At 35.9% G+C, this 15,697-nt stretch overlaps 1 protein-coding gene and 1 non-coding gene across 17 annotated transcripts in view; both read right to left on the bottom strand.

The window, feature by feature from the left end:
* Positions 1 to 15,697, bottom strand: part of STIL (STIL centriolar assembly protein) — a 53,433-nt gene that overhangs the window by 25,779 nt on the left and 11,957 nt on the right. For 12 of the 16 annotated variants that reach the window (XM_081492828.1, XM_081492832.1, XM_081492830.1 and 9 more), the window contains exons 7-11: positions 15,044 to 15,127; positions 13,618 to 13,704; positions 7,091 to 7,241; positions 4,756 to 4,865; positions 956 to 1,070 (exon numbers count right to left, since the gene is read on the bottom strand). In XM_081492828.1, coding sequence (XP_081348954.1) covers positions 956 to 1,070; positions 4,756 to 4,865; positions 7,091 to 7,241; positions 13,618 to 13,704; positions 15,044 to 15,127 — 547 coding nt within the window. The remainder of the gene's footprint in view (positions 1 to 955; positions 1,071 to 4,755; positions 4,866 to 7,090; positions 7,242 to 13,617; positions 13,705 to 15,043; positions 15,128 to 15,697) is intronic. The other 4 variants (XM_081492824.1, XM_081492825.1, XM_081492826.1 and 1 more) reach the window with 1 other exon arrangement.
* LOC145508044 (U6 spliceosomal RNA) lies at positions 1,143 to 1,249 on the bottom strand. Its single transcript, XR_014055313.1, has one exon. It is a non-coding gene; the product is annotated as a U6 spliceosomal RNA (small nuclear RNA).

The following is a 15,697-nucleotide window of genomic DNA, read 5'->3' as shown; positions in this document are numbered from 1 at the left end:
ATTAAAAAGTGTTGATTATTTAGACAACAAATATTTGCTGGGCATCTTCTATGTCCTAATACCAGGAACATAATTGTGAACAAATTAGGTCCTTGCCCTCACAAACTTATTTAACAATGAAACTCTTTTCATTGGAACATTGATTAATGTTGCTTAGATCACAGAACTCAACATGGGAAACAGACTTTTTTTACCCTCTCTGCAAAAACAAAAAAATTGTCAGACCAGATGCTTCAACACATCTAATAAAGAATAATGTTTTTTCATCTTAATAAGAAAGGGTCTTCCAGTAAGTATTTCAAAATATTATACTAAGTGAAATTATTCACTGCTATTCTTTTTATATTGATATCAACTAAAAGAGATGGAGGAGAGCCAAAAAGAGTAAGTAAAGTACTCGCTATGGTGAATTTGGTTATAATATTAAGAAAACTTTCCCATTCCTTTTTCTTGTAATAAGTAATTAGTCCAATTAAGACAGAACAATTCTAAAATAACCCACTAGTTGGGCTCAATAAAAAAAATTACGATGGGTTGCTAGCAATCTCCAAAAGCATGTAGAATGTTTTCTCAAAATATGGTGATAAGAAACAATGCCGAGTTCTGGTGATAGGATAGAATGTTGAGTCTACATGGGTTAAAAGCACCTGATTCTGAAACTAAACCTCTTAAACTACTAGTCTACCAAATCCTAAACTTCCTGAATTCCAGCTTTACTACTTACTAGTTATATAATCGTAGGGAGATAACTTAACCTCTTTTCCTTGGTTTTCTCTGGAAATACTATACTTACTTATTACAATATGTGTACATACTCATATATATTATTACATATAGTAATTAAATGTACCTGTGAGGAATATATGATATATAACTTTATATATTATTGAGTGCTTTAACATGAAGAGACTTTTAGGTTTCTAATTACAAAGGTGAGTTCTAAGACCAATGATACCTTCTGACTCACTGGATGAGGACTAGGAATTGGTCTTGGAGAAACATCTTCATCTTCAACACCAGAGTCATGATCATTCATTGGCATTTTCCCTGGAGGTAACTTCTGGGAAGAGCTAAAGAACAGAGGGGAGAAAAAGTAAGTCTTCAGTAATTAGTATTCATTTTTTCTCTTTAAAAAAAAAAAAAAAAATCTGCAACACTTCATGAATTTGCATGTCATAATTGCGCAGGGGCCATGCTAATCTTCTCTGTATCATTCCAATTTTAGTATACATACTGCTGAAGTGAGCACTCTTCTTTCATTTTGAAGCTGAATAAGGTCCTTTAATTAGACACAATAGTATCTCGATCATTTAATTTAGTATCTGATAACCACAAATTATTTTATTTTTCAAGCCAGTGTCAGATGATCAGGAAAGTTGGGCCAGTCAGACTCATGCTTAATAATTTATCCCCTTCTCTTGACCATGGCAAGTTTAACCCACTTATTCTTTTTTTTAACTTATGTTTTTACTGAAGTATAGTTGAATTACAATGTTGTGTTAATTACTGCTGTATAGCAAAGTGACTCAGTTATACATACATATATATACATACATGTTCTTTTTCATATTCTTTTCCATTATAGTTTAATCACAGGATATTGAATATATTTCCCTGTGTTATATAGTAGGACTGCATTGTTTATCCATTCTGTATATACCTGTTTGCACCTGCTAACCCCAAACTCCCAACTCAACCCTCTCCAACACACTTGCCCCTTGGTGACCACCAGTCTGTTCTCTACGTCCCTGATTCTGTTTCTATTTCACAGATAGATTCACTTATTTCATATTTTAGATTCCATATATAAGTATATCATATGGTATTTGCCTTTCTCTTTTTGATTTACTTCGCTTAGTATGATCATCTCTAGTTGCATGCATAACCCAGTTATTCTTAAGTCATAATAAAGCAAGTGACTGAGCATTTTCTGATTAACCACTTTAAGAAGCATAGAAATACGTAAGATATAGAATTTACCATCAAAAATCTATCATCTGATGAAAGAGATGTATACTCACTATATTAAACATATTAATTAAACACTCACTGTGTTAGAAAGAAAAATCAAGTATGGAATTACATTTTCCTATGTACTTATATCTGTTATGGTAAACTACTCTGAAACTAACTGAAGTACTTCCTTCCATTTAGTCAGTTGTAGTTATTGTGTCACAAGTCTCATGCCTCAATAGAACATAGAAAAAGTTTTGAGTGTTGGTACTGAGTTTCAAATGCTGAAATTAGAGTTTAAGACTAAAATTTGAACGACTATATACATCAAGTTTTTGTGCATCCTAAACTAAATAAAATCTCAATAAGATGAGGTAGGGAAGATGAAAGAAAAGCCAGAAGGAAGCTAAGAGAGCTTAGACATTAATGGAATTTTGAAGAAAGGGTCGTGTTCTCCATAGTAGGTTGAACAATAGAAACCCTTAAACAGATGCGGAAGCTCTGACAGCAGAATAGACCTTTGTCCCAAACCCTGGTAATCCGGAGAGGTAAACACAGAGTTCGTTCTGTGCCAAGGTGCTGCAATGAAACAATCCCACAAAGCTCTCCTGCCGTACCCGAGAAGGACATGGAGAACACAGAATGATATTCCATATGCCTCCACGCAGCACGGACAAGACACAGAGAACCAGTGACCTGAACAGGTTAAAGAGGTTGCAGCAGGAACCTGCACAAACCGACTGTCAAAGACCAGATGCAAAGGAAAACATCTCAGCAGATGGCCGAGTGGTGTGGGTGGATGAGAATCACGTCACCCACATCACCAGCAGTGGCACAGTGTTAGTGAAAATGTTAGTTGCTCAGTCGTGTCCGACTCTTTGTGACCATATGGAAGGTAGTCTGCCTGTAGAGGAGCCTGGTGGGCTACAGTCCATGGAATTCTCCAAGCAAGAATACGGGAGTGGGTTGCCGTTCCCTTCTCCTGGGGATTTTCCCAAACCAGAGATTGAACCCAGTCTTCTGCATTGGCAGGCGGACTCTACCGTCTGAGCCACCAGGGAAGCATAGGGCATAGCATTAGTCCCCTCCAAATTACATGAAACCTCAGAGGAAACAGGATAAACAGACCTTGAATTGATTGAAATTTGGCTTCCATAACTGCACATAATGAAGAGGGGCTCAAAATGGAAACTAAGTTCAATTACTTTTTTAATTTTGGCCACGCCGCATGGCTTGTGGATGTTAGTTCCCTGATCAGGGATCATCGAACCCAGGCCTCAGCAGTGAAAGTGCTGAGTCCTAACCACTGGAATACCAGAGAATTCCCTCAATTACATTTAAAAAGAAAAAAAGCGGGCACAGTTTCAATCCCTGGTTGGGGAACTAAGATCCTATATCCCATGTGGTGCAGTCAAAAATAAAAAAAAAATTCACTGTGAGCTCTTTTTAGCACTCAAACAAAAAGAAAAAACTTAATGTTGTATAATTTCAACAAAAGTTATCTAGGGAAAAACATTTTTCTAAAATTTAAACCTAAAAATGACTGATCCTTATCAACGCTTTGGTCAGAGCTGAAAACAGACATTGCTTTTCAACAATGTTAAAGAAATTACCAAGCGTCCCCTTAAGTTGGCTTTTTCTTCCATAAACATTCAATAAAATCTTGAAAAAAGCCTTAAACTTTCAGTCAGTGTTGGGAGTTCCTGCAAGTCTATAAGAATATAGTTTTCTGGTGATCTAGCCTGTTTCAAGGATAACTTAAAATGCCCAAAGATAGAGTTTACTTCAGACATCTTTCTAATCCCCAGAATCTGTGAATATGTTAGTGAACAAGGAAAAAGGGAGTTTGCAGATGTCCTTAAGGTAAGAATCTTGAGATATGGAGATTATCCTAGACTATCAGGTAAGCTCAATGTAAACCACAATGGTCCTTATAAGATGGAGTCAAGATAAGAGTCAGGGAAGGAGATGTGAGGACAGAAACAGAAGTCAGAGAGAGAGATGTGAAGATGCTATGCTTGTAGCTTTGAGGGTGCAGTAAGGGGCCACCGGACAAGGAATGCAGGTGGCCTCTAGAAGCTGGAAGAAGGAACATGGATTTACCACTAAAGCTTCCAAAGAGAATGCAGCCCTACCGTCACTTTGATTTTAGCTGCAAAGGCCCATTTTGGACTCCTGACTCCTAGAACTAGAAGGTAATACATATGTATTGTTTGACGTCACTAGGTCTGTAATAATTTGTTAGAATAGCAATAGACTAGCAATAACCAATCTCTCTATACACTAGTTGGTTCTATTTCTCTGAAGAACCCTAATACAAAGGGAATATCTATTTTACCACAAAAGTAGACATTGGACCCAAAAAGTCACAAGCCATTATTTAATATTCTCCAAGTGCATTTGGTTTAAAAGTTTTCTTTTTTAGGTAGAGGAGTTATTTTTATAGTTGGAGTTATTTTTATAGTAGTTCATCTGATAGCCCTAGGTTTAATACTACAAGGAAGGGAAGAACAGAAGGCAAACTAAACAAAAACAGGATGTTTCTTCTTAAGCAAGATAATTTCTTGACAAATACTTTTGTTCCCCTATGTAATAAATCAAGTCAAATGAGAACCATATTAGAGTTGTCACTTCATTAAAATTAATCATCCAACTTACAAATATGAAGGAATACATTTAAAGTAAGGACACCTGTGGTATAAGATTTACAAATAGTTCCCTCAGAAATAACTATGGACTTACTTTAATTATTAAAAACTAGTGAAAGTAATAAAAAAGTATGATAACAAAAATATCTTTTACCTCTTAATTGAAAGATTCTTAGAAACTTTGTTAAAAAACTCTCTTTCTGCATTCTGGTCTTCAGCGCTCAGTTCAAAACAGACTGGAGTTTTGTCAGAAGGTTCAACATTCTGAAATAAAGTAAGTCATACTTTGAGATGTGACTTAAATAAACACCAGAGAATACTATGTAGATGAAAAGTAGCTCTGAAACACTTGGTGGGAAGGGGAATTCTGATTTCTGTAACTGTAATCTTTCTTTAAAAAAATATTTTTTTAATTGAGATATAATTGTCATAACATTATAATACTTTCAGGTGTACAACATGATTCGATATTTGAATATATTGTGAAACATCCACTACAATTAAGTCTAGTTAAAAATTCACCACCACACAGATGATAAATTTTTTCTTATGATAAGAACTTTAAAAATACAGTATAGTATTATTAACTATACTCACCATGCTGTATATTACATCTCCATGACTGCAAGTCTGTACCTTTGGACCACCTTTGGCCATTTTGGCCACCCTCAAACCTTCCCTAACCCTTGCCACTCTCTTGCAAATCACCGATCTGTTCTCAGTCCGTGAGTTCAATGAAATGTTTTAATATTTTTTTAGTATTCCACATAAAAGTGACATATGGTATTTGTCTTTCTATGTTTTATTAATTTCACTTAGCACAATGCCCTCAAAGTCCATCTATGTTGTCACAAATGGCAAGATTTCCTTTCTTTTTTATGCTTGAATGCTGCTGCTGCTGCTGCTCCTGCTAAGTCGCTTCAGTCGTGTCCGACTCTGTGCGACCCCATAGACGGCAGCCCACCAGGCTCCCCCATCCCTGGGATTCTTCAGGCAAGAATACTGGAGTGGGTTGCCATTTCCTTCTCCAATGCATGAAAGTGAAAAGTGAAAGTGAAGTCACTCAGTCGTGTCTGACTCCCAGCGACCTCATGGACTGTAGCCTACCAGGCTCCTCCATCCATGGGATTTTCCAGGCAAGAGTACTGGAGTGGGGTGCCATTGCCTTCTCCTTATGGTTGAATAGTTTTCCATTATATAAATATATGATATAATATCAATCATATTTTCTTTATCCATCCATTCATGGACACTTAGGTTACTTTAATGCCTTGGCTATTGTAAATACTGTGCAATTAACATGGTGGTGTTGGTATCTTTTTGAATTACTGTTTTTGTTTCCTTTGGATAAACACCCAGAAGTGGAATTACTGCAATATGGTAGTTCTATTTTTACGCAACCTTTTAAAAAACTATCTATCTGCTTACTATATAAATGAAAGTGAAAACTTTACTATATAACTTACAACTTAATAACCAGGATTCAGTTAAATAGTAACTTTAAACTGAGGCTACAACCTGAAGAATAAAATGAGTGAATGATACATGTCTCTAAAATGGAAATAAGTAATTATACCTCAAAGATGATTATGCTTATAATTAAAATACAAAAACTTGATTTATGAATCAATACAACCTATAAATGAAATTAAAGGCACAAAATAAGATCTGAGTAGAAACACACCATTATTTAGGGATTGTCAATATTTTTGTAAAAAGATACATAATTTTTTTTTTAGAATTATTTTTTATTATTGGCCTTAGAATGTTTTTCTTAAAAGAATAAATTTCATTTAAAAAAACTTTATTATATATATTTTTATTTATTTATTTGGCTATATGTGTCTTAGCTATGGCATGTGGGATCTAGTTCCCTAACCAGGAAGGAGCACAGAGTCTTAGCCAATGAACCACGAGGCAATTCCCAGCCTTAGAATGCTTTTACATAATGACCCTTATGATTTCAAAGACCTACTTTCTCTGTGACCATAACCTAAATGTATTTTTATGTATGTTATTGGATACAACCACAATCCACTCTGATTCCAAGATTACATAGTATAGATGCTGACTTTTAACTGTGAGAAATCATTTTTTATACCCATAATTTAAAAAATTAACTTCCAGGACAAAGGAAACAAATTAACACAAATTAAGATCACAAATTAACTCTCAACATCATAAAATGAAACAATACATAAATTCTTGATATAGCCTTAAAAGGTTTTAGAAAAACATGGAAAAGTTACTCTGTGGATAACATTTGATCCCGTATTAGAATTTGGTTCTGGAGGTATGTCCTAAAATTTACAAAACGAAATTAACCATAAATGAATAAAGTTAATATTCAGTAAGATGGATCAAAAATAAAGAAAGCCTAATAGTCTGAGTTACTATTTTAAAGGGTAGAGACCATTGGGTTTAAAAGGCCAATATACGACATATAACTAAATAGTCATTAGTGTGCTAGGTGATCCAATCACACTTACTTTGAAAAGGCGTAATGTTTCCTTGCTGGTTAGTAGCTGGAATCGAAGGTCAGGTAACCTGCCATCACAAGGGTGGCATTCATAAAATTCAGGGTCCTTATGTGTCACAGAATAGAGAACTATGATGAAATTTCCAGATTCTGAAAAAACCCTGGACAAAAAAAATGCCATTTACTTAAAATTTATTGAAAATAACAAAAGCACATCAAAGAATTCTATGTGAGTCTCTCAACTTATTAACAGACTAAACAGTCCAATTCTTGGAAGAAAACTAAAGAGCAAACCCATGCTTACTTTTCCCTGACCAGGTATCGAATCTACGCCCCCTGCAGTTAATTTTTACTGGAGTATAGTTGATTTACAATGTTGTGTTAATTTCTGCTGTACAGCAAATTGAATCAGTTACACAACATACAACCCCTCATTTTCAGATTTCCTTCCCATTTAGGTCACCATAGAGCATTAAGTAGAGTTCCATGTGCTCTGCAGTAGATTCTCATTAGTTACCTATTTTATACATAGTAATATATATGTGTATAAAATAGGCAGATGACACCACCCTTATGGCAGAAAGTGAAGAAGAACTAAAGAGCTTCTTGATGAAAGTGAAAGAGGAGAGTGAAAAAGTTGGCTTAAAGCTCAACGTTCAGAAAACTAAGATCATGGCATCCGGTCCCATCACTTCATGGCAAATAGATGGGGAAACAGTGGAAACAGTGTCAGACTTTATTTTTGGGGGCTCCAAAATCACTGCTGATGGTGACTGCAGCCATGAAATTAAAAGACGCTTACTCCTTGGAAGGAAGGTTATGACCAACCTAGATAGCATATTTAAAAGCAGAGACATTACTTTGCCAACAAAGGTCCATCTAGTCAAGGCTATGGTTTTTCCAGTGGTCATGTATGGATGTGAGAGTTGGACAGTGAAGAAAGCTGAGTGCTGCAGAATTGATGCTTTTGAACTGTGGTGTTGGAGAAGACTCTTGAGAGTCCCTTGGACTGCAAGGAGATCCAACCAGTCCATCCTAAAGGAGATCAGTCCTGGGTGTTCATTGGAAGGACTGATGTTGAAACTGAAACTCCAATACTTTGGCCACCTCATGAGAAGAGTTGACTCACTGGAAAAGACCCTAATGCTGGGAAGGATTGGAGGCAGGAGGAGAAGGGGACGACAGAGGATGAGATGGTTGGATGGCATCACCGACTCGATGGACATGGGTTTGGGTAAACTCCGGGAGTTGGTGATGGACAGGGAGGCCTGGTGTGCTGCGATTCATGGGGTCGCAAAGAGTTGGACACGACTGAGTGACTGAACTGAACTGATATATATGTCAATCCCAATCTCCCAATCCATCCTACACACCATCCCCCTTGATATCCATAGGTTTGTTCTCCACATCTGTCTATTTCTGCTTTGCAAATAAGTTAATCTGTATCATTTTCCTAGATTCCACATATAAGTGATATTATTTGATATCTGTTTATCTCTTTCTGACTTACTTCACTTAGTATGACAATCTCTAGGTCTATCCACGTCTCTGCAAATGGCCCAATTTTGTTCCTTTTTATGGCTGAGTAATATTCCATTATATTATATATATATATATATTACCATATCTTCTTTATCCATTCCTCTATTGATGGACATTTAGGTTGCTTCCATGTCCTGGCTACTGTAAATAGTGCCACAATGAATACTGGGGTGCATAAATCTTTTGGAATTACAATTTTTTTCCAGGTATATGCCCAGGAGTGGGACTGCTGGGTAATATGGTAGTTCTGTTTTTAGTTTTTTAAGTTTTTTTTAGTTTTTTAACCATGGGGTTGCAAAGAGTCAGACACAACTAGTGACTAACTGATACTGACTGCTTGGTTTCGATATTGAGCTGCATGAGCTGTGTATATATTTTGGAGATTAATCCCTTGTCAGTTGCTTCATTTGCAAATATTTTCTTCCATTCTAGGGATTGTCTTTTTGTTTGGTCTATGGTTTCCTTTGCTGTGCAAGAGTTTTTAAGTTTAATTTGGTCCCACCTATTTATTTTTGTTTTTATTTTCATAACTCTAAGAGGTGGGTCAGAAAAGATCTAGCTACAATACATGTCAGTGATTGTTCTGCCTGTTTTCTTCTAAGTTTTACAGTGTCCGTCCTTACATTTAGGTCTTTAATTTATTTTGAGTTTATTTTTGTGTATGGTGTTAGTGGTTGTTGTTGTTTAGTTGATCAGTCATGTCTAACTCTTTGCGACTCCACAGACTATAGCTAGCGAGGTTCCTCTAACCATGGGATTTCCCAGGCAAGAATACTGGAGTAGGTTGCCATCTCCTTCTCCAGGTATGGTGTTAGGGAGCATTCTAATTTCATTCTTTCACATGTAGCTGTTCAGTTTTCCCAGCACCACTTATTAAAGAAGGTTGTGTTTTCTCCATTGTATACTCTCCTCTTTGTCATAGATTAGATGACTATAGGTGTATGGGTTCATCTATAGGTTTTCTATCCTGTGCCACTGGCTGATATTTCTGTTTCAGTACCATATTTTTTCATACTGTCTTGATTAATGTAGCTTTGTAGCATAGTCTGAAGACAGGGAACCTGATTCCTCCAGATCAGTTTTTCTTTTTCAAGATTGCTTTGGCTATTTGGGGTCTTTTGTGTTTCCATAAAAACTGTACAATTTTTTAGTTCTAATTCTGTGAAAAAATGCCACTGGTAATCTGAGAGGGATTACACTGAATCTGTAGATTGCTTTGGGTAGTACAGCCATTTTTACAATACTAATTCTTCGTATCTAAGAACATAGTGCTGCTGCTGCTGCTGCTAAGTCGCTTCAGTCGTGTCCGACTCTTCACGACCCCACAGACTGCAGCCTACCAGGCTCCTCCGTCCATGGGATTTTCCAGGCTAGAGTACTGGAGTGGGGTGCCATCACCTTCTCTGAAGAACATAGTACATCTCTCTATCTGTTTGCATCATATTTGATTTCTTTCACCAGTATCTTTTAGTTTTCTGAGTACAGGTCAGGTTAGACAGGTTTATTCCTAGGTATTTTATTCTTTTTGCTGCAATGGTAAATGGAACTGTTTCCTTAATTGCATTTGCTAGTTCTTATTTGACAATCTTGGATTTCTTTCCATGTCACTATTCTATACTATACCTTTGATATTCTTATTCTTTGCTAGTTACTATCCAGTAATATAACATATAGATGTACTATTCCTGATTCACTTAGATGTCTAAAAGTGGATATTTAAATTATTTATAGTATTTCACTATTGTAAACAATGATAAAATGAATATTCATTTTATTCACTACACGACTCAACAAATATTTGTAAAGTAATCAAGAGTCCTTAAAATACACACCAAAACCCAGTATTTAAAAATACTTTTAGTAGTTCTCTACTCTGTAAAATGTTGAATGAAAATGATTTGGGGATATATTATACTATTAACAAAATAAGGCAGTGGGGATTTAGGAGGCAGAGTGCCCATTCTGTTCAATTCCTCACTCAACAGTCAGGTAAGACCACTGATCAGAATGCTGTTAAGTACCAACCTAAGCTATGCCAAGCAATATTGATGCCTCCTTGGTTAAAGGGTGGCATTAGAGTCCAGGTATCAAAGAAATTGCCTAATGCTTCAGCCTAACAGAGAGAGCTTCAAAACTAACTTTACCAAGCATTTACTATCAATAAGAAATTAAAGCAAGACCAGTCACTGATAATAAAACTTAATTGTACTAATATGCTAAAATGAACACTTAATTTCCCTTTTATTGCAAGGAAAACTAATTGTATTCTATAATTAAAATAAAATGTAAAAAGTAGAATTTTAAAAGCTTCTAAAGAGATTTTTATTTTAATAAAATCCTTTCTAAGCAAAATAGAAAAAGAAAGGATAAATCTGACTTTAAAAAACATCCGTTTGGGAAAAAATATTAACCAAAGTCAAATAAAATGACATTCTGGGGGAAATAAACTTGTGCCTATGTATCTATAGAGTGCTCAGTGACTCTTTGTGATTCCCACTTACTGGACTGTAGCCCGCCAGGCTCCTCTGTCCATGGAATTTCCCAGGCAAGAATACTTGAGTGGGTTCCATTTCCTTCTCCTGAGGATACTCCTGACCCAGAGATTGAACCTATGTCTCCTGCACTGGCAGGTGGATTCTTTACCACTAAGTCACCTGAGAATCCCACCAATACATATATACACATGCACATTTTTATAACATATTTATATACATACATAAAATCTTTGTAGCATATAACACATATATTTTAATAAATCCATATATCGCTGTGTGTGCGTGTGTGCTCAGTTACTTCAGTAGTATCTGACTCTTTGCAACCCTATGGACTATATTCCTCCAGGCTCCTCTGTCCATGGGACTTTCCAGGCAAGAATACTGGAGTGGGATCCTCCTCCAGGGGATCTCCCCAAACCAGGGATCGAACCCATGTCTCCTGTGTCTCTTGCACTGCAGGCGACTCTTTACTGCTGAGCCACTGAAGAAGCCCATTTTCTCTGTATACTTTACATATTATATAAATGCATACATACAGAGAGTGAGAAAGAAAAAGAGCTGTTATAAAGCAATGTGAAAAAGATGTACAATCCAATAGAATAAAGGCAAGAGACATGATTAGGAAGTTCCAAGAAGTTGATGTGATAAACATCAGAAAAGGCCATTTTTCATCTGTCAGATTTGCAAAGATCAAAGTCTAATGATGGCCTTCCAGTTACCTCTCTGAGGTCTTATTGTTTTTCCCTTCCCTCACTCCTCTCCAGCCATGCTACCTCCTTTCTGTGTCTTAAAGATGCAAGGTGATTTTTCACGTACAGCCTTTGTACCCATCTCTCTGGAACGCTGCCCCAGACAGCCACATGGCTTACTCCCTCATTTCAAGTCTTTGCCTGCCTGACTGCCCTGTTTAAAACTGCAACCCTACCTGCCACTATATCAACATAACATCTACCACCCCTGCTTATTTTTCTTCACAGCACTTATCACCTTGTAAAATACTATTTATTTTACTTATTTTTCCTATTTACTGCTTTTCTCTATAGGGTCTTTATTTTGTATACTGCTTACTGCCAATATCACAAATAGTGCTTGATACATAGTAGGTGCTCAACAAATACTTGTTCCACAGTGTTAGTGAGGGGACGGAGAAAACAGGCACTCTCAAACACTGTCAGAAAGATTATAAATTGGTAGTCCTTGAAGGGCATATTTTCAGTATCTACCAAAGCTTCCCAGATGGTGCTAGTGGTAAAGAATCCACTTGCCAACACAGGAGATGCAAGAGACAAAGGTTTGATACCTGGGTTAGGACGATCCCTTGGATAAGGGCATGGTAACTCACTCCAGTATTCTTCCCTGGAGAACCCCATGGATAGAGAAGCCTGGAAGGGTCTCACACAGTGGGACATGACTGAAGCGACTTAGCATGCACCAAAACTTAAAATTATATGCTATTTCACCCAGAAAAAAACACTTTTAGGGATTTATTCTATAAATATACTAGTATCTGCACACAAAGATGTATACACAAAGTTATCTGCAAGCACAAGGAGCAGTTTTAAAAATGTAGTATATATTATTTACTATTCAGTTGTAAAACATACGTCTTAAATCTATAACTGCCAAGATTTAGTAATGATCTCTAAGTTATAATGACATAAAGAAAGAAGCAACAGAGAAAAGGGGGAACAGTGTGATCTCATTTTTGATTTAACTTTCATAGGTCAGGAAGGGTGATATTTGTCTATGCTTCAAGAAGGAAGCAGAAGCACTCCTTTAACAGTGATTGTCTCTGGGGATAGGGTCTGGGGAAATGCGGTGGAAGAGACATTTTTATTATGCATCTTTATGTATGTCTGATTTATTGTCATGTACTTGCACTGGCTTTCCATTAATTTTTTTTTTAAGTGTATTATAGCCACCAAAGCAGACAGAAAGAGAATATGGAATTTTCATTTAATAGACTAAGAAAGTTAAGAGGCAAATAGTGGTATCATGTACAAAATAAAATGAGGAAGTGAGGTCAGAAAGTTTATTACTTCCAAAGCTTATACTTTAGTTCCAAGAACATTAAACTTCAAGTGTTTCTTAGGGTACTATCAGTAGCACTGAGTAAATAAAACTCTTGTAAGATAAAAAAAGTCTCACTTATTTTCAGTCACATCAATGAAAATTAATCTTTTTTATAAAATAGAATGCTAGAGTAGATGATCCCTAGGGGTTTTTTTCCCCCACTCATTAAAAATGTACCTTTTGTGTTACATTACTGTTGTTAGGCAAGAGAATTCCTTGATATTTCCAAGTTTAGCACAACATCATCTTTTTTGTCTGGTTTTATTCCTATTTAATATAAGGTTTGTTTTCCTTGGTGTGTTTGTTCTTCTGGTTTGTAAATAATATAAAAGGTTAAGGCACTGCATGAATCTTAAATGACACCAATAAAACATGAGTAGAGGAAAAGATCAAAATAAAACCCTATCAAAATAAAAATATCACCTACCTTTCTTGAATAGAAGAACTGAACATGTATCGCAAGCAGCAGGCCCACACGTGAGGACTATAGATATGTATAATTCCAGACAGCCAGCTAAAACAAAAAATAGAAATTAAGAACTATAGTCATTTACAAATTAGTACTTAACATCCTTTAGATTATGTTCTTCTCAAGATAATGTGGCAGAGATTCTTGGCATTCACCAGGAATAGATTAAAGGGCTCATAATTAAGAAATCTATGAACATTAAACCATGGTGATAATTAAGAGGGAGACAATGGATATAGCTATAACTATAGATAGATATTTATAGAGAAAGCAGTCTCTCTGTCCTTTTCCACCTGAAATAGTAGTCAAATGGTAAGAGAGAAAATGGTTAACAATAGAGGTGAAAATAAGAATTAATCAATTAGCCTGCACTAGAAAGAATATTCTGAAATAAGGGATGAAGTTAGCAGCCTAAAACCATAGTTATTGAAAGGACTGAATTCTATAAATATATAAGGTAGCCTGAAACACAAAAAATTCTTAATAGACACTCACTTAGCAGGAACAACACACAGCCACTACCAAGACCAGAGCGAACAGACAGTAAGTAGATTTCATAGTCCACAAAACATTTGTGCACTCTTATTTTTTAACTCTGCACATACCATTCCCATACATGGGTTCCTTACCCCATCAATCCTTCCTTCTATTGGCCACACACTTAAGGTCCAGCTCAAGTTTGCCTTTCCCCTATCATCTCTCTTAAAAACAGCAATAGTGCTCAGTCTAAACTGTTTATTTCATAGTAAATTATAAATTCCTTGAAGAGCTTTAAATCCCAACACAGTATGAAACACAAGACTATGTATAGGGTAAGCACTCAATAAATATTGAATTAATATAAATTTCTGACTGAATAATCTGTCTAAATGTCATTAACCACTAACTTGAAAGAGACAGCCATAAATACTGAGAATTTCTGGAAAACTGCCTGGCAGTGAATTTTAAACAATGTTATATTCTGAGTCCTAGATTCTTCAAGTCGCCTTAAGGACTGGAATAGTGAGTAAGGTTAAAGACACAGGGCTCTAAGGCTTCAGCTTTAACCAGAAGAATTCAGCTTTGTTTTATATACTAGAATTCTTCCTAAGATTGGACAAAAATCTTGCTTTAATTGGTTCAGCTATTAAAATAAGAAAGCTTAAGCATCATTGGCATTCATGATTTTATAAGGTGAAAGTGAAAGTCGCTCAGTCGTGTCCGACCCTTTGCGACCCCATGTGCTGTCCATGGAATTCTCCAGGCCAGAATACTGGAGTGGGTAGCCTTTCCCTTGATCCAAGTATTAATGACATATTCATGGTATGAATGATTCACATGTTTATCATATACATTTAAATACATATATGGCTGAAAAGGTTTTTATAAGTAATGCAATACTTACATTCCCACTAACGGTAGAGAATAGACCTTGGGATCAGATTCCAGCAGAAGTAATAGCTTGCGCGTCTCATCCATGGTGAGATATCTAAACAAGAGACATTCATATAAAAACAATTGGAACTATGTACTTTACCTAAAAGAGAATAATCTGAGTGCTAAAGAAGTATATTTTAGGCAGAGAAAAGGATTCAAATGAATAATTTCTCTCACATACAAAGAAAAGAGTTCAAAGTGTAGAATAAGACCCCAGCAATTCCAAGGAGAAAATAGAACAGATTCAATATCTTAAAATTTCTATCTATCTATTAAAATGGTCATTGAAGATTACACATCTTTTGAAAAAGTTTGCTCTGAAAGTGTCAACTTTTAAAAAATCAAAAGTATTAAAATCAAGGCTTACAATTTCAGAACCAAATAGGTTTCCCTTCCAGAAATGAACTTCCTGTTGCTGGAAGTGATCAAGCATCCAGGTGACTTGACAAGATTACAACAGATGTGACTTGTCAATGAAGGACACTGAATTAGGATAGGAGGGGTATTCAATCTTCCTTGTACTATGTTCCTCCAACCGCTATCAAAGAATTTTGCAAATCATGATAGAACCCCAAAGCTCACTTTTCCCTAAAAGGACATTATACTACATTTATACTTTGTT

The sequence above is a fragment of the Giraffa tippelskirchi genome, chromosome 5 (assembly GCF_054371585.1).
Source record: "Giraffa tippelskirchi isolate mGirTip1 chromosome 5, T2T-mGirTip1v1.2.pri, whole genome shotgun sequence".
In the NCBI taxonomy this organism is placed as follows: Eukaryota; Metazoa; Chordata; class Mammalia; order Artiodactyla; family Giraffidae; genus Giraffa; species Giraffa tippelskirchi.
This window is presented reverse-complemented; position numbering and strand designations above follow the sequence as displayed.